Genomic DNA, 24,445 nt, shown 5'->3' with positions numbered 1-24,445 from the left:
TGGAAGGTCCTAGGCAGAGAGTTTTGACATTGAAAACACTTTAAACAAGTGCTAAAATTTAACTTAAGAGATTCTGAACACCTTACTTAACCTTCTCCTTTAAGATAGCTCAACCCTTCCATAAGCAGTAGGGGTAGGACAAAGGGCATGACCAGTTACACTTAGGACTCCACCAGTTAGTTACTTCAATGCCAAGTCAAAGCATGGAGCTTCTTTTACTTATAGGATTGCCCAATTCCCAACATGTGCCTGATTGATTCAGAACAGTGAAAACCGATTTTACTCTGTGCAAACCATTTAAACTGCTGTTTATGTTCTGTGACTTAATTATAAAAGCACAATCATAAAAGTATAAAATGTGTCTAAAAACTATTGTCTGGGAAATGGATAGGCTGCAGAACACTAGCCTGCTTAAACATTTCCCTGATCTTGGTGACAACAAAGTGCAGTCTGACAGCTACTGTAAACAAAAATATAAATATATATAAACTAGATCTTGGTCAGGCTTGACATACTTCTAAGACTAATTGACTGTCTTCACTGGTATTAGATCAGTGTTACCAGCATCAAGAGCCTCCCTCACTTACTCTGAGCACCCAGGTAACTTTGCCAGCTTAACATACCAATGCACAAGCATTACCTAGAGTGACTTGCCAAAAAACGCTTGCGCACCAGGGCTGGAGATAATACCTGCCTACTTAAGCTAAAAATGTTAGTATCTAGTAGACAGGTAAACAGTATCTCAAGAGTTTATGACTGAGAGGATAGGCAGCAGGGATCAAACAACACTGTTTAAAGGGTAACATAAGAAAATAAGATTAATATTGGCCATGACTAAGTCGGGTTGCAAATTAGAAGACAGTTTCTGAGGCTTCAAAACTGTAGTAATTAAGTTGAGAAAGCTTCCAAAAATCTATTTTAAATCTTAATAAATGAAGTAAAGAATGATGAAGTAATTGTATCCTGAAAGCAGGGAAGGGCACGCTGATCTATAAAGCCTGTATCTTGTGGCAAAATGTTTGCTTTGGCATAAAAGATTTGCATACAAAATGACTGATGGCATATTAGTATGTCAAAGTAGTTTCATCTATTTGATTTAGATTCAAGGGACTGTAATTGGGGTAACCAGAACCTTACACCTCATCAACATGTGGATGCAAAGAAGTGTCTTTTTTTTCCCAGTGCTAAAGCTGGCAGAACAAAAAATTCTGTGCAAATCTGAGAGACTCAACTTAATGTGGCTGCTGTCAGTTTGTCAATTCAATGTTGAATAATCACAAAATCCAGTGCTTCCACAGAAGTTATTTATTAACTGAAAACATTTTTCCATCACAGTTTTAATATCCAGAAATTGCTGAACTATCACAACTGTAATCAATATAACTGAGGCGTGAGAATTCAAGTATATCTTTTGTTGAAGAATCACAGCTTTTGCTATGAAAACAACTTTTAAGATTATTCTGTGCTTAACTGATGTTGATGTTACTGACACAAGGATACTATGCTGGAATGCAACCACAATCCAATCTAGACAAAGGTATTTTTAAAGCTTATTACATACCTTATTTTTAATTAGGGGTTGTGCTTGTTATCAGGCATAGTAAAAGGTATTGTTTGCCAGGAAAAAAGTAAACGTTTACTCATTAATTTTAACAGTGTTATTCTCAGAAGAATACCAAGATTTTAAATGCACAAATGCAGCAGATCAGTGAGCTTGCAATGAATAAAACAGCAGGTTAAAGAATTTATCTGTCAACTGCACTGTTCCAAGAAGTATACCCACATTCAAGATTGCACTGTCATACAGTAGTAAATGAGGTAACTTTAATTTGGACCTTATACTGCAGTTCACAGGCAGACATATTTTAAGTCTGTGCAATTTCAGTGGCAGATATTCCACCCATGTACAATACCTGCAAGTGTGCCTGCATCACTGCATTGTGGTAACCAGGCACCAGGTTATAACCACCTTCTACCTAGTTACTCTTTCCACACCGCTTCCTCTTCCACACCGCTGTATTCCCTAAATTCAGGCAACCTGTGCACTCAATAGTGTAAGTAAGTTAGCTGTAAGAAAGTTTCTTGCAACTAGTGTAGAAATAGGCCATCCTTTTTTTGTTCTTGGTAACAAGCACATATGCTGCAACTGATAGCTGTAGTAAGTCCTCACTATCTTAAATGTGCATTTTTGGTGCATCAGAAATTACTGGAAGGGCAGTAAGCGTCCTTTAACTGCCCTTCCACGGGCATGATACACCCATACTCTACTGACAGATAATGTGTTCCAGACCTACCTGGTCTCAAGTGTTACACAAATATAATCCTAAGAAGTATTTAGAAATAATAAGTAGCAGTCATGCTACCTTATGTGCGTTTAAAAAAAAAAACCCATGAAACTCAGTTCTGGCTTGCTTCCCTGCCCCCCCCCAACACCCCCCAGTCTTGTGTTACCTGGTACCTCTTTGCCTGATTGGATAAAATATCCCATTTCATAGGGTACATTCATTAGTGTATAGAAATAAGAGCTCTGTTGCTGCCTTTTATTTTTAGTAATTAATGGTTAACTATTTGGTGGGGCTTTACCCAACACAGGAAACAAAATTTTATTCCCCTTAGCCTGTAGTGTTGATTATTTACCAGATTAGCATTGCACATTTTTTAAAGTGCTGCTTTTGACTGCCATTAAAATAACATTTGAACAGCATTGTTTGTTTCATATTAAGGAAGCTTTACATCATCTTTTGAAGGTGACAGAATAGTGAGGTGACGTATGGAGTCTCACTTCTAATCATGTCTATTTAAATCTTTATTAGGTCATAAGTTAGCCAAGTTCAAAGGTTCTTAAATCTTCCTCCCTAACGGACATTCACCTGTGTAACCACAAATGTAATCCAAGGCACAAAGCCCATAGGAATGGAACCATCTATCTGCTCCTGTTCTCTGGAGGTGGTGAGTAATGTTCCTTTAGACACTGAGCAACATTCACCCCAAGGAGAGTCACATTCTTTTCACGGAAGGAAGTTTATCTGTATCATTATGTTGCCACTTGTGCTTCCTGGAAACAGCCCTTACAGTGTCTCCTTACAGTTTCACAAGTTATTCCTGCAAGTAAGCATCCCATCTTCCTCCTGCTACTCACTAAGCCAGCAACTCCTTGTCCTGGACTGTCATGTTTCCAGGACTGCTGGGGCTCATGAACATCATACGAGGGCCATATTTGATCCCAGGTGTGTTAGGCAGAAATTACAGCTCTCTGCTTGGAAGCTCAGAGCTGAACAGCTGGCACTCTGCAGCCAGCATTAACAAGCATGGATGCCTAGCTGTAGCTAAAAGCAATGCCTCACATTTCATAAGCCACATCAGCTTCTCCCACACTTAAAAAAAAAAAAAAGAGAGACATGCCTGCTTCTAAAAGGATGTCACATAACCACATTAGAAAATGTAAATATTTACACAAAATTCTAACAGGAGACTGCCACCCCCAAATCCTCCCACATCCACACTGAAACATCAGAGGCAGTACAGAACAGTGGTATAGTTTCCCTTGCCATGGGTTATGATCCACTTTCATTATGCACAAGTCCTCTCAGTTACACAGGAGTAATCCAAGAATAATAAATGGGCATTCTTCCCTACTCCTTACTAAAATTATGGACACTGTGATCACATTGCTGAAAAACTGGATGTATAAATAAAGAACATGTAAAAACATATGGCAGCACAGAATACTGTTAAGTATCTCTACACATACAGAACAGAGTTGCTTAGTTTTAAAGAAGGTAGAAGTTGCATTCATGCATACTTCTGGTTCAAGAAGCTTATTAAAATTACAGCACTGTTTTCCAAGCTGTTGGGATTGTGCTTTTTGAAGATTTTTATAAGCCTCCAAAGCAAACATATTTTAGTTCTAAGTATTCATCAATGCCGTATTTTGAACCTTCTCGCCCTAAGCCAGACTCTTTCACCCCACCAAAAGGACCTTCCACTGAGGAGATTATGCCTTCATTAACACCAACCATTCCAACTTCCAGTTGTTCTGCAACTCTCCAGATCTGAGCTGGGTCTTGGGAGTAAAAATATCCTGCCATGCAGACATAGAGATACGGGAATGAAAATTAAAATCAGGAAGAACAATTGAGGAAGACTGTGAAAAAGAGACTTATTGACATTAAAAATTGTCACCCCGTAACACTAAAGCTCATAAAACCACAGAAATACATTTATCTGACAGGCATACCTGCTAAACCCACATTAACTGCGTTTGCTATAGCGATAGCTTCTGCTTCAGTCTCAAATCTGTCAATATAAAGAGAAAAAATACAAATGAGGCCTGCAGTTCATCTAGTGTCTTACTGACAAGCAGCAGTCTTACCGGAAGTAAAAAAGTCAAGATGCAGTTTTTTTTCCAAATGTCTATTTCCAAAACATCTGGTTTAGTTTTCACTTTGAAACAATGAAGGAGTTTCTACCACTTCTCTTCATTTAAACTGCAGTTAAGTAGTTAAGACTGCCTTTACCCTTCCTTGACACTGGCAGCTAAAACATTTACTTCACATGAGTTAGCCAACTATACAAACATTTACCCAACTACACAAACACTCTCAACTATAAGAGATAACTGTATGTTCTTTCATCACATACGATTCCTCTAGACGGAGGCAGGGAAGGTTTTAAGGAGAAAAGTGATCTCTAAGTCATCCTCTATCAGAAAAATTTAGGACTAGCAAATGACATGACAAACTGTGAAGTCCTGCCTCCTACTTCATGCCACAAATCACGAAGTTGATTGAAAAGAATTTTCAAAAAGTTAAAGTTGCAGCGATGTTAAAATTGGGTCAAGAGAGAGAAACAAACCGCCTATCCAAAGTAAGTTTTCACATGGGTACCTCAGTCTTATTACAAGACTTGTGTGATAGTACAAATATATCTTTTGGCAAGCTGTCATCCAAATCTTATTTATTCAAAATAATCTTTTATTGTTTTTTCAATTGCTATTTTTAATCTGGAAAATGAACAATCTTACTTGATAACTGGTGCTAAAGGGCCAAATGTCTCCTCTTGGGTGCAAAGCATTTTTGTTGTAACATTACTAAGTAATGTTGGCTCAAAGAAATTCTTCCCCAAGCTGTGTCGTTTCCCTCCAGTCACAATAGATGCTCCTTGAGAAACTGCATCCTTAATGTGTCTCTCTACCTGAAGTATGCAAAACAAAAATCTCAAAGTCAGCATTAAGGAATGAACAATATTTTCCACTGAAGAAACAATGCTCTCCAGTATTAAATAGAAGATTCTGAAGAGAGGTTTATACTTTGCAGAAGACTGTTTGCAGTGTTATTTAAAATTTTTCTTGAATTTTTATTTCTGACGTAATTTCAGATGGACAAACAATGAGTATGGCCCCAGTCTCCCAGATACTAAAGATTCAGCTTTTCTGCTGAAATGAAAAGGTTACATCTAACATGAGAAAAAGTCTTCTCAGGACTAAGAATTACACCTGATAGCAGTGTTCAAGCACTATGAAAACAGAAGTACATGACTGCCATTTAAAGAGAAACGGATGACTTTCAAGACGGTACTGACAAGAACATTTTTCATCCCCTACATCTACAATTAATCCAAAGACAATAAAGTAATGAGGAAACTGAAGTAGCAGTCTCCACCTCCATCTGTCCTTTGAAATGACAGAAAGGCAGTTAAGTGGCTATATGCAGTACTTATTGTATGTATAGATGTATACGATACACACGCACACACACACTATACTTCTGTGATGCACAAAGGGAAAACATGAAGAAATCAAAGAATATTTTCATATTCTATTATTTTATAAACAGAAAGAATATGGCAGCATTCAACTATAATGGGATTCAAACCAAGCCTGCATATAACTAAGCCACAATACTTACAAAGTGTGAACCACATAGTTTAGTATTATAGAAAATGTGACTTACTGCAATAAAAAAAATATTCCCTGGAGTCATGAGTCACCAGAACAGAAGACCCAAACCATGCATGTAAGGTTTCAAGTGATTACAACATCCAGAGCTCTGGTATTTTTAACCTCAATGTATTATTCTGCTTAGCTTTTGCCAAACAGGGTCACTGTTCTTCAAAGTAAGCTGTCATTCACAGCGCTTCAAAATTGCGGGATCACCACAACTCTCAGTGTATCCAATTTCAGTAAATGTTCATGAGAACTGCTAGGAAGAAATCAGGAGGAATCAGTTTCTCCTAAAGGCGGAATCTCTTTTTCCCTTAATGGAAATAGGGGAATGATAAATTAACAGGCCGCATCTGTTCATCTGTATGTATGCGTGGACTTGGAGAACAGAACTGACTTCCAGCCACACTGCAAATACACTCTAACAAACCAAGCATGAAAATAAGTGAAATACAAATCTAAAGTTACCTTATGGATCATAAAAAGGAAATTAAGATGTTAAAAATGAAATCTTTTGTTTATACCTTCTCCACTGCTTTCTCATTAATTAGTGGCCCTTGGGTAGTTTTTGCATCAAATCCATTTCCGACATGTAGTTCTCTCTCTATAGCTTTAGCAAACTTTTCCACAAATTTGTCATGGATTCCCTTTTGCACCAGGAAACGGTTTGTGCAAACACAGGTCTGAAAACAAACATGAAAAGGAAAAACAAACAGTAGTTTATATTGTATTTAATCTATTCATTAATTCATTCTGGCCTTCATGCCACACTGTTGGGTTACTACAGTGACCTGTCCTCTGTCTCTTCTCCATCATCCTAAGCTGTTACCTAGCTTTGCCATTTCTTTCATCACCCCTCTCACTTTAGAAATACAACTTCAACAAGGTGTCAATATGTGTGTGAAATATGCCACACTGCTAAATTTAAGTTGCCTACACTGGGAAAAGGTTTTGTGAGTTCCGTGAACTCTGATACATGGATTAACCAAGGTCCAGAGGCTGCAAGAAAACCTTCTAATGAGACTGCAGAATGCTGGACTGAGCAGCAGAACCTCAAATCACACCTGGTGGTGTGGGGTCTCTTTTTCTAACTCCTTCACTGAGTTTTTGCTTTCTTCCTGGAATTTGTTTTTAAGTGCTTTCAGTGGCCTACTTACTTGTGCTACCCCTTTGCTCAGACTGCATCCTATTTTGATTGCTAGTCTCTCAAATGTAACAGCTGCTTTATCTTTCTATGCAGCAGCTGAGGTGCCTATTACATTAGATCTTGTCCAACCCGTGTCTGATCACTCAGCGGTCCTTGTCCCCATTCCATTCTATTTTGTTTTCTTTCTTCCCAAGATTAGTCTTACGTTTCCTTCTTCTGTTATTCAAGCAACATCTTCCCAAACAAATGACCTCCCAGTCCCACCAAAAACTTGATGCTTCTCCAAAGTTGGAGTTTGTCAACTTCATGTTCAAGTGTAGAGGTAATACTTATAAGGCTGGAACAGTCTCCACACAGCCCTGCTCAGCTGACTGTTCTGGAAAGTGATGCTCTCAAAAAATTTTTGACTCTAAGTAAAATACATTTGAAGCAACGTACAGCTGAATCCTGTCTATCACTTTTTTTAAGCTACTCATGGAAAAATCTAGCCATGAGTGTCTTAACAGATTTCAATCCCCTTAACTCCTGCTGGGTGCTTTCAGAGCACAAAGACTTGAATCGAACACACAATCTTACAGACAGAAACATTTATCATGAGACTTGAAGCCATGATTTTAAGAAATGGGTAGGCACATGTTATAAAATACAATCCTGAGAACTGAGGAAGGAGGGTTCTTTTCACAGCTCTATTTCTCCAATGAATTTAATGCTAATAAAGCACATGACAAAACACCTTATCACTTCTCATGCTCTTGTGAAGAGTCCCAGTGAACATCCTCCTTCCCACTGATATTACTGCCTGCCATGTATGTTCTGAAAGTACATGGGATTTTACAGTGTTGTTACTCAGACTTGCTGATAACTGGCTTGAGTGCCCAGAGCCATGTGCGACTCCAGTATCCTTCCCTTCACAATGAAGTGTTCTGTACTTTCCTTTTACATAAAATAGCTTATTTACAGCTTGAACTGTACGTACAGCTCTTCACTTTCCAGGAAAAAGGACAGAAAGGTTACTCTTACCTGCCCTGAGTTTCTATACTTAGAAGCAAGGGCTCCTGCAACAGCATGGTCCACATTGGCGCTGTCAAACACTATAAAAGGAGCATGTCCTCCAAGCTCCATGGAAACTCGCTTCACAGTGCCAGCTGCGTGTTTCAGCAGTATCTGCAGGCAATAGAGGAGACACAGAAATCTGTACCTCTACCAGATGTGAACTGTGGAACCACAGATGGAAGGCAGTGAAAAACTAACTCTGGCAGGGAATTAATCTGCATCTTCTCTGGAATGCTAGACCAACTGTTTTCTCCTATGACAAAAACAAGGATTAACTTCCTTCATTAAAATCTTTAGATTAAATTCTGGGCAGGAAATAATGAAGAGAAGGATTTTCATCAACTCCAGTTCAGGTCAGGCTTTTACACATTAATACAGTTACTCTTGTTTGCTTGTTCTTTTCTTTTTTGGTAATAAAAATCTTGACTACTCTTAGAAAGCTTTTCCAAGATCTGACAGAATTTCGGATTAAGATTTGCCTGGATACCATACTTTTTCTTCGTTCTGCATACACCCGTCTCATAGAACTCTATCATCTTCTAGGCACACTCCGCAGTTTTATTGATTTCATTAGAGATGATGACAAGATTGCTTACTGACTAAGGTTGACAGGAGAGATTCAAAGGCCTTACTTCTCTAATACTTTCTTCAACTGCAGAAGCCATTCCTGAACAGTACCTCTGAAACTCAATTTCAATGTTCTTATTAGTATGTTGTCACCTTGTGATATGAAACAAGAGCATCTTGTACAGAACTGTTCACATTACAATTTCATAAAGTGCAGTTATCTGGAAGTTGCACACAGGCATCCTTCTGTGCAGCACCGATACTAAAGTTAACAGGCAGTATCTCAAGAAGCACACAATTAACTGGACAATCTGTGTACAGTAGCCAGAAAAGATGGTGGCTCTGTATAAAAGCACACACTTTCCCCCTACCTTTCCAGTATAACCACAGAAATAATCTTCAAGGATGTTCTGTGCACTTATGTACCTTTCCTGTTGCTGTAGAGCCAGTAAAAGATATTTTGGCTACCAATGGATCAGTGCACAGAACTTCCCCTACAGCTGCTGTCTGTTGTCTGGAACAAGGAACAACATTATACACTCCTGCTGGAATTCCAGCCTGGTTTGCAAGCTGCAACAAAAGAAACACAGAATTTGCATTATCAGTGCATTTTGTATGAGGAATAGTCATTTAATGTTTGTTTATTGTTTTGAAGAAGCCACTCCCTGAGCCAGTGGAAGCTGCAAGTGCACAGCACAACCGGTAACAGATGCCATGGTGTCAAGAGAGCGGCTTTGCTCCAATTTAAACTGGCTGTATTCAAAGTAACCAAAGCAAAGAAATAAAGATGCTTTGTGTAGTTAAATGGCCCCATCCTCTTTGAGACTCTACACCATATTAGAGGCAACTTTCAAAGATTCTTACAGAACTAAAACCTCTGAATCAAGCCAGCCAGTTTGTCCTTTCTTCACGTATGAAGCTGGCCAGAGTTACCCTCAAAGCCCATCTGACTCCCCATTTACAGCTTCAGTCCACTGCCAAGGTAAAGCTTAGCATAAAAGCTCACCTCTCCAAGAGCTAATGCAGATAAAGGTGTGTCCTCTGCAGGTTTCACTACCACCGTACAGCCAGCTGCCAGAGCTGCACCAACCTTCCGGGTAATCATAGCACTGGGGAAATTCCACTAGGATGAGAGAAAAAAGTGCAATCAAACTTGGCAAAGTTTTGCCTCCTGTTTTTGCAGAAACAGCACTGTTTCTGTAATTATGCGATAACCTAAACAGACCTGTGCGATGTGCTTTGTCCTAAGTGAACGTTACAAAGAAGCCCTACCAATCCCAAGAAGAAGCGAGTACAAGGCAGAAATTAAACTTTACAGGGGTATTTGCCAGGGCTGGAGGAGCCTTAAGGCCACAGACCCATGCTCTGAGCTGAAAACCTTCACAATTTGAAAAATTCAGCTATGCTTACTGGGGTTATAATGGCTGCCACTCCCACTGGCTGCTTCAGTACCAGGATTCTTCTGTCTTTCACGGATGCTGGAACAACATCACCATAAACCCGGCGAGCTTCCTCCGCAAACCACTCCAGAAACGAGGCAGAATACAGGATTTCACCCTGTGCTTCTTTCAGAGGCTTTCCCTTTGATTAAATCAGATTGAAGATACACTGTAAGGAACAGACTGAAACAATAAAACCAAATTCAAGTCATTAAGGAATTTCTGTTCTTTTCAGAGTACTTTGTAATCGTGTACACCGCGGCCTCCAAAAAGGATTATGACTGCAGCAACAATAGTTGCGCGGCTTCAATATACCATCATTGTATAGTCAACATTTTCTGTGTTGTGCCTAGACTCATACCTGCCGGAGAGGAGAAGTTGGAATAGCAAATGTAGCATGTGTTTATTTACAAACTCTGCAGTTAGCTGCTATTACCATCCTGAACACCATGCAAATCATGGCAAAACAGTTACAAGTTTATGCAGGGACAAAAGAAATTTGGAGAGTACTGCTTTGGAGTAATTCCAGGTCTGATCCCCTGGACTGAATGACCATTAGCAGCTGGGACACCACCAAGGAGCTGCTGAAGTATCTTCCAGCATGGTTTTATCCAGTGAGGTCCCAGACTGCTCTGTGATGCAAGCCAACCCACACTGAGTGAATCCAACTTGGAGACTTGCTTTAAAAGTACTGCGTTTTTTTCCCAGTCAATGAAACTGATCAAACACAAACATTTCTGACATGAAGAGCACGGTTTAGGTGGATGTATGCTTTTGCACACCATGAAGCACAACGTGGGTCTGATCTCCACTGAAGTGTTAGGTACTACTGTCACCCAAATAACGTGCTGTTTGTATGTCAGAGAGAGAAACGGTTGAAACGTTATCCAGTGACCTAACAGAGCGAGGTGAATGCACAGTGTGTCCGCTAGCTCAACTTTCTTAAGTGATAAAAAAAAAAAAAAAGATATGGTGGCTCACTGGTGAAATGTGTACAGGGTGTTTTGACGGCTGTCCCTGTTATCTTATTTCCATGTTAGCACCCGTGTGCGGGCTGGCGGCTGGCCCAGGGCAGCACCCACGTCCTCGGGGCCGGGCCGAGGCCCTGCCGCCGTACTCACGTTCTCGGCCGTTATGATCCTCGCCAGCTCGTCCTTGTTCTCCACCATCAGCTCGTACCACCTGCGGAGGCGCACGCTCCTCTCCTGGGAAGAGAGAAGGCAGCCGTGGCCGCCGCCCGGGCCGAGCTTCTCCGAACGGGCAGCGAAGCCCCGGGAGACCCCCGGGGCGGACCCGCCGGGCGGCCCTGCCCGGCCCAGGACGGGCGCCGCGCCCGGGGCCCCCTCGCCGCTCCCCGGGCGGGCGCCATCTTCCGCGGCCGCTCACCTTGGCGGGGAGGCGGCTCCAGGCGGCGCCGGCCTCGTGCGCGGCCCTCACGGCCGCCCGCGCCTCGGCCGCCCCGCAGTCGGCCACCCGGCCCAGCTCCTCGCCGCTGGCCGGGTCCTGCACGGGGAAAGCGGCGGGCGTCTCCACCCAGCGGCCGCCCACCAGGCCGCCCCGGCGCACCAGGGCGGCGGGCAGCGCCCAGCTGCCGTGTCGTGCCGCCACCGGGCCCGGGGGTGCCGGGGGAAGAAAGAGGAGGCGGGCGGCGGCTGCCCGCCGCCGTAAGAGGCTCGCCATGGCCACGCACCGGCGGCAAGCGGCGGGGCCCGGGCCGAGCCCACCCGGCCGCGCCGCCCCGGGGGAGGAGCCGCGGAGGAGCCGGGCCGGAAGGGGCCTCTCGCCGGGGCCCGATGGCGAGCGGGTGCAGGTTCTCGGTCTGCCCTTGCAGGCGTGGGGGCAGGCCGGCGGCGGGCTTCTGCTTCCCGGATCCCCGTTGACGCAGCCCCACTGCGAACCCCCCGGAGGGAGAGCGGGGGCTTGGCTTCAGGAGCAGCGGCCCGCGGGAGGCCGTGCTCGCCCTGGGCCAGTGGCCCTCGCCGCCGGGTCCCGCAGTGGCTGCGGTCGGTCTCTGGGCCCTGCGCAGTCCCTGCGCGCTGCCACCGTCCCGCCGGCGACGCGCAGGCTGAGCAGCGGGCTGGCGCGGCGGCCAGGCCGGGTCTGCTTGGAGCGGGGCTGGGAGCCGCGGCGTGCCCAGCCTCTGCAGCCGGCCAGAAGTTCCTAGCAATGCGTGTGGCAGGAGTGCTCTCCTTAAATCCCCCCCGGTATTATCGGTTGGGCTCTCAGTCTGGATCATAAAACCCCAAAGTACGTGCGCAGTGCTCTGTCGGCTCACCAAAGCTTAAGAATTTGTATTACCTACAACTCGGGAGATAGTGTGTTTCTACCAATACTGCTTTGGCGACTGGCTTTGATTTTTTGTGAGATCTGACATAGCTGCTGTAAGGCAAGTGCACCATGAGCTGGATGAGCTCTGGGAGGATGCACCTCTCTGCTGTGCTTTTGTGTATTAACAGAAGCCTCGCTCCTGCTGTGCATTGGTGGCAGTTACACTGCCCAACCCCCAGAGGTACTACAGCATTCAAGAGGGGAGAACACCTATAAGTTATTTCTTTTTTATATATATATTACTTTAGTTGAGGTAAAGAAAAGTATTGGTACAAAATAGCCTTTCAAATAAGGCAGTCGTTTACTTGCTGTGTCAGCAATATGTCTGAAAGAAAAGGCATGCTCCGTAACCTACATTTCAAAGGTCACCGTGCTACAGCTCCAGGCTTCTGAAAATCACAGTTCGAGCCAGCATCATGGCTGGTTTGAAGATTTGGTCTGTTTTGCTGGTTGTACTATACCATTTCTGTCAAAGATGTATCCCAAGTGGAATTTCAACACATGTTGAAATAGGTAAGACGTGTTCAGAATGAATTTTCCTGTCTTTGAGTTGCTTGGTAAGAGAAGTAAATTCAGATTCATCCGGAAAGTGAAGGGAGGAAATAAAGTCATAAGCATTGTACATCATTTTAAGAAAATGTGAATAACACATAGGGTAGATGAGTAGTTTTGTTTTGGAGTTTGAAACTTTACTGTTTGTATAAGCAAAGTTCTTGAATCAATTTGGTTGCGTAGTTTTCCGTCTTCTAAAACATGGGCGTTATGTAACTGAAATGTTTGTGAGTTTTACGCAGGCAGGGTTTGGTTTGGAGAAAGAAGAGGAATACTTTACACAATTTATGTAATTGTTATATTTAAACTGGAAAATAGCACAGATAATTTGTGGTTACTCTGTTTTCAAATCACACGTATTCATTTTGCCATACCTGCATAAAATAGATAAAATGCTGTAATGTGTTTGTATCTATGACTAACATCATCAAAATGTTGTTCTGTGTCTCTTCCTGGTAGGTTGCTATCTGTAGCCTGAACAGCCTAGATTTGTAGAGAAAGAAGGAAAGAGCTGAGTGAACATCAAAGTGGGGAAATATTTCTGGTTTGAATTTCTTGTTTGCATGTGTTATTTTTAAAATCTGGTTTCTGCTGTAGTTCTTGCGGGAACACCCATGAGTAGTGTGAGGTTATTCTGAAACATTTACTCATAAAAGATTGACAGTTTTAATTGTTTGTTCTTCTGTTTCTGATTCTAAATCCGTTGCTCAAACAGGTCGTAAAATGTATGATGTTTTCTCTATTCAGGTAATCTTCTCAGACTTTACTGAAAACATGCAACTTTGAACAAGTTAAAGGCTGGGGTTATTCATGGCATTCATTTGAGACTGAGAGTATGTTCCCTTACTGAGTGCTGTACCCTTGGTCAGCATCCTGCAACCATTTGCTTTTCCTGATGATATGTCAAGAAACCCATATTAATCAGTGGGAGAAGTCACACTGCCTGAGGTTAGGCAAGCACATATATCTTTGGAAGCTCGGGGCCCTAATTACTGAGTATGAGCTTCTGAAAACTTGAAATAACAGATTTGGCAGAAGAGAGTGTATTTGCAAGAAATCTACAAAGAGAAACAAGAGTTTATGGATCTGTCCCAAAGCAGTAATTTTTTTTTTTCTAATCAAGGAAGCATATTGCAGAAAAACTGCATTTATATAATTTAAAGATCTTGGTTGTCTGAGTAGTAGTGTGTACACTGAACTGCTGGGTCATAGGTTACAACAAATTTTGTCCATTTGTCTGAAAATGACATTAAACAGGGATCAGCTCTGATGCTGCCAAAATTGGTGCTTTTATTAGTGTGAAAATAAAAGTCCATGATGATAAGATACTAAAAGTTATTGCCAAATCCAAACACTGAGTATTCCAGGAAAAAAACCCAACAAACTGTAGAAAGGACCTTCTCCGACTCAAAACCAGCACCGAAGTCTATCGTGGACAGACTCCTGAAAGTACTTTGAAAACGGTGAAAAGCTCTGCCTATTCAAAATGTTGATCATGTTCAGTGTGCTCGGCAGAACTGTGCTGTGTCCTACTTGTCACAGCCTTGTTTCTAGAGGCAGGTCTGAGTGGGGAGGCTCTTCCCCCCCAGTGGCTCCCGTCAGACCCGTGGGGCTCTGTGGAACTGTGGGAGATCTATCGCAAAATTCATTGTAAAGGTGAACTGGCCCATGTGAGTAATAAGAGAAGTCGGGGGGGATGGGAGACAGAAAAAGCAAACTGCCAAACTGAGACTCTCCCATGCCGGAAAGAGATGTGTGTTGAAATGGCTGAGCCTTAAAATGATAAGACTGTTTTTAATTACTATTTTTAAATTATCCCTGTTCTGGTGCAAGGTTGGTCCTTAAGGTATCTTAATATATTTGTGTAAGGATGATTTAGATCAGTGGGTAAAATTCAAAGTGAAAGATCATTCAAACCCATAGTTTTGTCTACATATAATTCCAGAATGAGAGTGGGGTTTTTCTGTCATGTGATTTATTTGTTAAGGATCAAATTAAATTCAGCATATTCTGGGTTATTTTGATCAGTCTTAGTCTGTAAATAGCTTCAAGTGAGGAGTAAAACTTTGTGTGGGAGGGCAAGATGATAACCATGCATGCAGTTTCAACCAAATAATGTGTTAATAGATTATCCCCGGGATCTAACATTCATTAGAAGGAGGCTTCATTAAAGAAAAATGATGTCAGTTTGTTTCATTCTCTTGTTATGCTTGCTCAATAAATATTTTGGCAGTAAGAATGTCTGCCTATTCTGTGAATAAATAGTATTATTTACCTTGCTAACTTTACATTTTTGTTGGTTTTCATACATGCTAAAAATGAATCAAACTGTTAAACATCACGTTGATTCCTGAGATACCTTTTTCAATGTTAAGGGCAGCAGTGAAACTTAAATACAATTCAGGTGGGTCCTTTTATATGTGCTGGGTGTGATCGTGTCTGTTCACTGCGGTAGCTCAGCTCTGCGTGTGGGGAGTTCCTTTTCCCTGCGATTTCGTCTTTGTTGGTCAGCTTGGGAGCTGGGGATTAGAGAAAGACTAAAGAAAGACCTCAGTGCCCAGATGTGCTGCAGAAACAGCATTTCCGCAGAAACACCATTTCCTTATTAGCTCCCGAGGTGAGAAAACACACCCTCTCAGATGTACAGAATTTTTTGAGAAATCATGTCTTGTGCACTTGTGCCGCTTGGCTTAGGTATGACAGTGTGGCGTGTTCTGGTTTTGATAATGCTTCTAACAAAACACAAGCCTGGCCACCATATCTATAAATCAATACTTCAATATCTTGTTTTTCAGCACATAGAGCTCTGGAATTTTTCATTAAGCGTGAAGGGAATGTTAATTATAGACAGGTAGGAAGCATATTATTTCTGAATTGTGTACACCTTTCTTCTGAATGTTTTTCTGTCTGTCTTCTTGCCTTTCTTTATTATTTATTCTCAGTAATATGTGTGTAAATATTGTGCCTAGACTGTATTTTTACCTTTTTTGTTGAAAATCATTTGACTCCTTCTGAATACTATTAGAAATATGTAGCAGTTATAACAATGTGTATATACTGTGTGTGGTTTCTTGCATGTTTTCCCATCTTCTTAAGTCCATGAGCAGTTGTATTAGAAGAATCAGTAGAGGACTTTTGGAAAGGAGATTTAATAAACATAAGGACAGCAAAATGACAGCAAGGTTTTTAATTTAGTCCACCACATATATCATTTAACTGATTTCTGATTGGTGCAAATAGCTTTTCCTCTCATGGGCTGTATCCAGCAGAGCTCTGGAAGCATGTGGACAGTTTTCATAAACACATAAATAAAACACATATGTGTTTTGTGTTTAAAACATTTTTAATAGCTTTTAGGACAGTGTAAAGGGGACCATTTTATAACTTGATCTTTTATCAAAGTAGGAGATCACTCAAGGGAAATATCTGCTGCGCTGTGATTCAGAGGATGGAAGTTAGCAGCCCAGGCTTCGTGTATAGTCCAAGAGGAGGAGGGCACCTTCAGGAGGTGACTTCACCACCACCCAAGTTAGATCATATGAAAACTTTCCTAAATGGCCTTTCAAATTGCAGTGTATGCTGATTAGTTTAGTTTCGGTTACAAGGATTTGGGCATGGGGGAGGGGGAATAATGAGGGATGATGACAACACTGTAATAACATATTTTACCAAGATAATAGTTGTATCTTGATGGATATTTAAATTTTTTCTTTGATATTGGCAGTAAACTGTGGGTTTGTGCTGAGCATTAGAATTCTGATTCCTTTTTTCCCCATTCTTTCCCAGTTATTACTAAACCACCAAGATGCATTTCAGGCTGGGAGCATTTATCCTGATGCGTTTTATCCTTCAATCTGCAAAAATGGTAAGAAAAGCTTTATAAGTCCAATATTGTAACAAATGTAATTTTATGTGAAAATCCTACAGAATTTGGTATGGTTGAAAATAGTTAAAAGAAATGAAGTGTGGCCAAAAATACTTCCTGCAAAAAACATCAACCATTTTTGTTAGTATTTTGAGCCTTTTTGTAGAACTTCATAAGAAAATAATACATTTGAAAATGCTTTTAGAAAGTAACTTTTAGGTAAATTTAACTATTGTCACGTGTAGGGCAATCTAATGGAAGGATGCTGTTTGACCAAATTAGGTCAGAGTACTGCATACTGTCTTGGGGAGAAACTAGGAGGACAAAATGATCTGTTTTCTAAGTCTTTGGGAAAGCCTAGAGCTAATTTCTATGCTAGGAAGTATTATTTTCTATCAGATCAGTCACAAAGATGATAGGAGAATATAAAAAACCCCACCACATCAAAACAGTGTAGGATTGCTGGGGGGAAGAAGTGTTAGTAGCATCCCAGTTTAAAGCCTTTCTTTTCCAGACTGCTGTCTTTTGCCCTTTACTGGTTCCTGCTTGAAATTAATGTCAGTCTTAGTTTTGCTGCTTGCAGATCTAAAGACTGCACTACAATATTAGCACCCTGTTGCAATGGCTGTAAAAAGTGTATCTTGACTTGCAGGTGGTGCCCTGATTTTTCAGCTCTGGTAGATCAGCTTTTGATTATAATCAACTTCTCCAGCAACACCAGAGCTATAAAACAGCCAGCTAGGGCTTGCTCCAGGATATTTCCTGCTGAAGTGGTAAATCCGAATAGTGAGCAATTAGGAAATGGGACAAAGACAGTCCATCCTCCAGCAACAAGCTATTAGGATGTTAGGTGGAAACCAGAGACAAGGCAGTGATACGCAGTTTGTGTAAGGATACCTGGCCAGTTGATTGTTGAGATCTTACTGAAAGTCTAAATTATGGGAGGCGGTTTATTTTAGTGGGTCATGCAAATTAATTTCCATTAAATTCAAAGTGTTCTTGGGATTTTTGTTTGGTTTGCCTCATCTTTTACGTGTTTTGCAGCTGAGTACCAGTGCCTCCACTTATCTCAGTATTTGTTTTTCCTTCCTCAAACTGCAAAATCCTTGTTTGGCTTTCCAAGGACACTTTCTCCTATCTTTTCTCATCACGTGCTCTACTTTGACTCTTAAATCATACAGTGGCAGCTGGACTTATCATTATTTCTCAGCCATAAGTTGTTGATGTTAACTGTTGTTTATGCCAATTACAGGCTGCTTGATTTATATCCTGATAGGCAGGTTGCCCCATCCAGGTTGCCTAATGGCGGCTCTTCTCTGTTGTCATGTTGTGGTGCTCAGTTCACATGCGGATTGCCCCTCTGCTCTGGCATTTAATACTGGTTTTGTGTCCTGTCACTCACCAGGCCACTGTTCCTGGTCTTCTGCCTGGCTCTGCTAACATCTTGTCCCAAACTTCAGCCTCGCTTTTCAGGACTGATGTTCTCCAGGGATTTCTTCAATTCCTACCTTAACTTGGTTATTTCTGTCTACCTCGTCTTTCCCTTCTAACAGTTTTGACTTCTGCCTTATACCAGGCCAGTGATCAGAACCTCTCTATCTGCAGCCTCCAGCCCACATTCCTTCACTACAGTTGGGGTCCATCTTGCCTTGTTTTATACTTGGGCCACTTGTCAGCAGTATCCTTAGTCAATGTGGAAGAAATAGGTACCCCTGCAGACCTGAGCTGTTTTAACCCCGGGCCTCTAGATCAAGAACAAAGCCATCCAGACTGCCTTTCCAGGCAGGAGACAAACTTAGATGCAGAAGTCTACTCTTGAACGTTTAATTTTGGTCTAGCAAATCCCAACCATATGTTATCTAGTTCAGCTGCACTGTACAATGTCAAGAGGGCAGGAGGTAACCCACAAGGCCTGCTCTCTCAGTTTCAGCATTTAATATGCTTTAATCTTCTGCAGTTTCACAGTTCTGTGTGAATAAACACATATTTTTCCTGCAAGTGTACTGATGGTCTGAACAATCTATCATCTCCTGCCTACTTTCTTGCCCCTTAGAGAATTTAATATTGTGCTGCTTGGTCTCATCACATCAGCATCACTTTGCCCTTAGCTTTATGTAGGTACACAGAAATTTTTAGGCAAGGTCACTGTTAGATCCTGCATAATCTCTTCTGCATAAATCCAAGTGAGAGTAATAACTGATGCTTCAAATGAAAACCTGATTTTTCCTGCTTTCCTCTGCCTTCCTGCTCCTACAGTGACTGTGTCTTGGCAAGTTTGACTTGCTGTTGAAAATGATGATGATGGTGACATAGCCCTCCTCCACCCCATGGAAACTGATACTTGTCCCAAATCATGATATTTTGAGTTGGATGCCATGCCCATCAGCTTTTCTGCCATACAATTCGATGCATTCATTTAGTCAGCAGCTTCCCTGTCAGCTTTCTTCATCCTCTCCACTTGAGAGACAGCTTTTCATTGTACTGTACCTACTCACAGGCACAGAGAAAGGGAGCAGGCACAAAATTTTCCGAGGCTTCAAACCAAAATCATAGAAGGTAAATCTAGTATCTCTTTTAACAGTATAAATCATATAAAAATGCGTTTCATTTGGCTCTTCTCATATAAGTGGATTGCAAAATGTATCATCTGTACAACATGAAATTGAACAAAAGTCTATGGTTTTTTTTCACAAAGAAGACCTTCTCTTTGTATATTTTTCTTTTTCTTCCCTCCCCCTCCCCAAACAAATCAAATACTGATATAATTTTATTGTGGTAGGAATATTCCATGATGTGTCTGAAGACACTCACTGGTCACCATTTCTCAGGGCAAGTATTCACTACATCAGAAGGAATTATCCTCAGCCTTGGGAAGAGGTAAGAAAATTTCATTAACTTTTGACTTTGCTTTCTACTGTTTTCTTCACCTTCACCTGTTGCAATTTCATCCTTTGGGAAGTGTAGGAAAAATATGCGTTTTTGGATTAAAGTCTCTGCTGATATAGGAAAGTTTGAAATTCCATTTTCATCTTCACAAGACAGAAAAGTTACAGTTTCCATATAAAGTCTATCAGTTATCTCCAATGTGGTCTGGTGCTTATGATACATTTCATGGTCCAAACTTTCAAATGGGATTGGTGGACTTGCATTATTGTCAGATCTGGTCGACTGTTTGCCACTTGAAAATTTTAGAATTCTTACTTGTGAAACCTTGGACTTAGTCCTGATTTGCTTTTGTTTATGGTATATGAGCTACATAGGAGAAGAGGAAAAACAAATTGTCAAAAGTGAGAATGATTTTAAAGGTAATACTGTTTTCTTTTCCATACTGGAGAATTTGCCATTCTCTCTCTGCTCAGGAGACTCATACAGATGGAGCAACAATTGAGAACATGCACTCTTTAAAACCTAAACAGGTCTGCCTGCCTTTTGAGTGGCCATTGGTGATACTGATCTTGTGAACTGTCAACCCGGAGAAAGTATAAATTCATCAAAAACTATGATTCAGTTACAGATTTTAAAAAGACCTCTGAAACTTACAGCGATTCAATGCAGAGAAGTCTTTTCTGGAGAGACGAAATTTCTGTTGCTGATAAATTTATTCCGAATAGCTTTTGTGTTTGTAGGAGTAGGATGAGTAATTTCATACCTGGTCTTTAATCAGGTACTTTTACATTGAACAGCACTTGCACAGGAATGTCTTTCTCCTCTGTGTGCCTGGACAACACCCATGGTGGCAGAGGGGGTTCTCTCCTTGGAACTGGAAGTGGTTGTCTCCAGTGCAGAAAAACAGTTTATTACACATCTAACTCGAAGTACACAAGTTCTCTGGGCATCAACCATGTCATTCTATGGCCTTGGATTGTATGAAGTGCTTAAAGCTTCTCAAGTCACAAAAAGTGACTCCAGTATCAAGGAATGAGTGGTCAACACTTTGTCATGTTCTTGAATTGTAAGAGTTTCTCACGTATATTCTTGTATAATGCACTTACATAAAATGCTCACCTCTTCTTAAAGGCGGGGGTAAAATTACTGACATTACTACAAATGGATTGTTGTTGTGTAGGCTACAGAGAAGCTGGTGGCTTTCTTGTTTGGAATTGCCTCACATATGGTGGCAGATGTTAGCTGGCATAGCCTGGGCATCGACCAAGGATTTCTAAAGGCCATGGGAGAAGTAAGCCTGTATTATTTTATTTATTGATATAACTGGATTTATTGGAATTAATAGCTTAGCTTTGGACTCTGGTGGGGAGGGAAGGGAAAAGCTGGAGCCCTGTTTCAGGAAGATTTTCAGAGAGATGTAATGTCACAAACTCTCTAAGAACAAAGTTGGTCAGGTTTGGGACCTGTAAACTTCAGGGCTGCTTGGACAATTCGTTTCTGCTTATATGTTTGTGTGGAAGGATGAGTAAAATAAACAGACAGTTCTCTTGTTTTTGTCTTTCTCCAGATTGATTTTCATGGTTCATACTCAGAAGCTCACAATGTTGGCGATTTTGGTAATGCTTCTGTTTGCTGATCATAGATCCTTCTATTGGAGTAACTAGTCCCCATCAAAGCCACAGTGGGCGATTCTGGCTCTTACCCTGTGCAATGCAGGAGCCAAGAATGAGTCATATGGACACTGTATTCTCACTCTCCCCCATAGCTTGCAAAGCCCTGCTGTACCTGTCCACATGCTCCATGTTTCAGGAGATGGGATAGGGCATATGGACACTTGTATTAAAGCCAAAACACAGGCTGAAGGATGCTAAAGTTTAAATGGAGTCACTGCCATGATTTGAAATTTTACATTATTCTCTGGAAGGATAAAATATGCAGCATACTTTCAGGCGAACCATTTATGTATTCTAAATATATAGCTGGAGGATCTACCATATAAACATAGATAGCATAGCCACACATAGCTTCATCTGTGCTGTTATTCATGATACATACTTAATGGATTTGGTTTGTTGGGCTTTGTGGGTTTTTTTCTTTCTTCCATCTGCAGGAGGAGATGTACTGAGTCAGTTTGAGCTGGACTTCAGTTATCTGGCATCAAATTGGTAAGATAATGAGGTTACCTTCTTTAATAATTATTTCTGCTTACTCTGTATGCTTGCTGTGTTTTAACAAAATGCTGTCCTTCTTTATCTTTCTTTCAAAAGAAACCCTTGTGGCTGTTGGGATTTTTCTGAGTTTGGTATTCCTTATATGCATGTTTGCTGTTCTCTGACATGAAAAACTGGAAGGACATAGGGAGAAAAGAATTTTACATATGGGAACACAGCAAGAAAGAGTTTTATCTATAGAAACACATATTTATCTCTGAAGAGAATTATAAGTAATTATATATAAAATAATCAGTGAAAAAGGTTTGCTGGAATGTCCTAACAATTAGTTAAATAACTCAGTTAAATAAATCTCACTTAGATTTCCAGTTTTGGAAGCTGAAGATGTCTATGGTTATAGACGCTGTGGAATTCAGCCAGGTTTTACAAGTATAAAAAGCAGCAGTTTTAGATATACACATTTTTTTCTTACAGTTTTTAACTGAAATAAAAAAATCACGTGCCTTTTTTTCTGCTGATAAGTAGGTCATTTGAGTCATTTTGTCTAAGTAGCATGTAGTTCATCTAGGTGTAGAAGGCACTGTTCATTAATAAAACTCTGGCGCCACTGTGGGAAATGTCTGTTTGGCTAGGAGTAGATTTGGCATAGCGGTGAGTTGGAGGACATCCTCCAAGATTATGTGATCACCAAGCCAGGAAACCAGTGTGGGGAGTGTGGAAACTCTACCCGTGGTGGCCATAGGGGAATGGTTCTACAGGTTTCTGTCTCTGAACCTGCAGTCCTGGTTTTTCTGGTATTTGTAAATTCATGACCTTCTATAGACTTTTGAAATTTAGAATATTTTAAAGCAGGCTGTTGTTATTACAAAAACTGTATTACAAAAACTTTATCAGGTGATGTGGAAAATCTCTTGTTATAATACCTTCATCTTGATTTTAGGTATGTACCTGTCAAAGACCTAGCAGCTATCTATAAGGAATTTTATGGAAGAGAGATCATAACTGAAAGCACAATTACTGACTGTACTTACCTGCTGTTTCTTGAACTGTAAGTTGAATAGCTTTGTCTGGGTTTTCTTAAGTGAAACATATGTAGGAAAATGATGATAATCCTATCTGAAATTCCTTATGCAGTGAGGCCAGCAATATAGACTCCCTGCTAGACCCCAAAATCATTTTTTTAATGGCTAGAATACAAATTTGGACTGCTTAATGACTGTTAAATTCATTATTACACCACCAATTCAGCTGCTTAGGTGTGTAACACATTTATGCCTATTTATTTGAGAACAGCCGTGTCTTCAAGTACCATTGCATTGTGGCATGTTAGCAATATAATTTTCATGTACTGAAGGAGTAGTGTACATAGCTAAATAGATGGCTTACTTACACTTTATGTAGATCCTTTCAAGTCCAAGAATAATTCAAAAGAGAGTTTTGAGATCTGGCAATGTCTGCTTTTGAATATCCTAAACAGCCCAGCTATATCCTTCATTTCAGTTAATTACCAATAGTCACCCAGCATTTACAAACACTGTGAATCCCTGCAAATTAAGGGCAACACTAAAGTTAATACCATTTCTTCTCACATTACAGCTTTTAAAAATATATAAACAACCAACAAGGAAATGTAATGACTTGCATAGTATTTACCATAGAGAAGCCTTGAAAAGAGCTGTTTAAATGATTAAATGTTATTAAATGAAGCAAATTTACTTCTGATTTTTATTTTTTTTCCAGGCATGGAGAAAGGCTTGCTGTTGCCAAGGTTGCTTTTCTGTTTTCTTTATAAAAATGAACATATAGCATGAAGAGAATGTAATCCATCTTATTAAGTATGTTGCTTGTCTCTTAGCTCTTTCCAACATATGCTAGTAAATCGCCATTTCTGGTGGAGAAGTTCCATGAGTATTTCCTCGGAGGAGTGGATGACATGGCGTTCTGGACAAATAATATTTTTGAGCTGACAAGCCATATGCTGGAAAATGGAACCAGGTACAGCATGTTTCCTGCAATATGAAATGCTGTAGCCAAGTTCTGACACCCATTTAATTGTTCTTCTGAAGGCAGGTTCCTTCCTAGAAGAGGTGCTGAGCTTTAAATCCTCACTTGGACAAAGGGATTTCTGTGGCTGTCTTTACCCGGGTGCACAGGATTACACAGGCCTTGAGTTCACATCTGTTACATGTTCACACTCTTTCCCCAGGCAAGGCTCTGGCATGCCCAGCTGATACTTGACAGGGAAAATTTGGGGCATTCTTTAAGACATACTCAAGGGCCTGCTTAAATGTTGCATAGCCGTGCCCCGAGGTTCTGCCTGGCCTAGCAGTCTGAGCTGTGGCTGTGGCTTCTGGCTGCTGTCATCAGCCAGCCAAGGTGTCCCTTCCTAGGGGAGGTCAGATATTGCATTCAGGCACTTAAGGCAAAGAAGATTAGAAAGAGTTAGAGTGTATATACTAGTATTGGAAGCTCAGGCTTGTACTCAGAATATCATAT

General features: G+C 41.0%; 2 protein-coding genes across 14 annotated transcripts in view; one reads left to right on the top strand and one right to left on the bottom strand.

Moving 5' to 3' along the window:
* Nucleotides 1-1,287: 1,287 nt before the first annotated feature.
* ALDH5A1 (aldehyde dehydrogenase 5 family member A1) lies at nt 1,288-11,894 on the bottom strand. The gene is made up of 10 exons (XM_074829601.1): nt 11,534-11,894; nt 11,269-11,352; nt 10,119-10,289; nt 9,715-9,831; nt 9,135-9,278; nt 8,109-8,252; nt 6,466-6,624; nt 5,024-5,193; nt 4,238-4,296; nt 1,288-4,081 (listed from the first exon to the last, which is right to left on the bottom strand). Exons 1-10 carry the CDS (start codon nt 11,825-11,827, stop codon nt 3,876-3,878), a joined length of 1,548 nt encoding a protein of 515 aa, XP_074685702.1. The 5' UTR covers nt 11,828-11,894; the 3' UTR covers nt 1,288-3,875.
* GPLD1 (glycosylphosphatidylinositol specific phospholipase D1) overlaps nt 11,822-24,445 on the top strand; it is a 26,129-nt gene continuing 13,505 nt past the window's right edge. Inside the window, exons 1-11 of one of the 13 annotated variants that reach the window (XM_074829554.1) lie at nt 11,823-12,394; nt 15,823-15,878; nt 16,430-16,535; nt 16,814-16,892; nt 19,672-19,769; nt 20,959-21,069; nt 21,346-21,394; nt 21,889-21,943; nt 22,890-22,997; nt 23,690-23,717; nt 23,805-23,944. In XM_074829554.1, the coding sequence (XP_074685655.1) occupies nt 15,862-15,878; nt 16,430-16,535; nt 16,814-16,892; nt 19,672-19,769; nt 20,959-21,069; nt 21,346-21,394; nt 21,889-21,943; nt 22,890-22,997; nt 23,690-23,717; nt 23,805-23,944 (791 nt within the window). In that variant the 5' untranslated portion in view covers nt 11,823-12,394; nt 15,823-15,861. The other 12 variants (XM_074829482.1, XM_074829544.1, XM_074829535.1 and 9 more) reach the window with 12 other exon arrangements.

This window comes from Strix aluco, chromosome 1 (assembly GCF_031877795.1).
Source record: "Strix aluco isolate bStrAlu1 chromosome 1, bStrAlu1.hap1, whole genome shotgun sequence".
Lineage (NCBI taxonomy): Eukaryota > Metazoa > Chordata > Aves > Strigiformes > Strigidae > Strix > Strix aluco.
This window is presented reverse-complemented; position numbering and strand designations above follow the sequence as displayed.

Coding starts and splice junctions, on each gene's coding strand:
- ALDH5A1 (XM_074829601.1), bottom strand. CDS start 11,827: ATGGCGAGCCTCTTACGGCGGCGGGCAGCCGCCGCCCGCCTCCTCTTT. Junction 10,290..11,268: donor GGATCATAACGGCCGAGAAC/GTGAGTACGGCG, acceptor ATTTAATCAAAG/GGAAAGCCTCTGAAAGAAGC. Junction 9,279..9,714: donor CTGCATTAGCTCTTGGAGAG/GTGAGCTTTTAT, acceptor CTTTTGTTGCAG/CTTGCAAACCAGGCTGGAAT.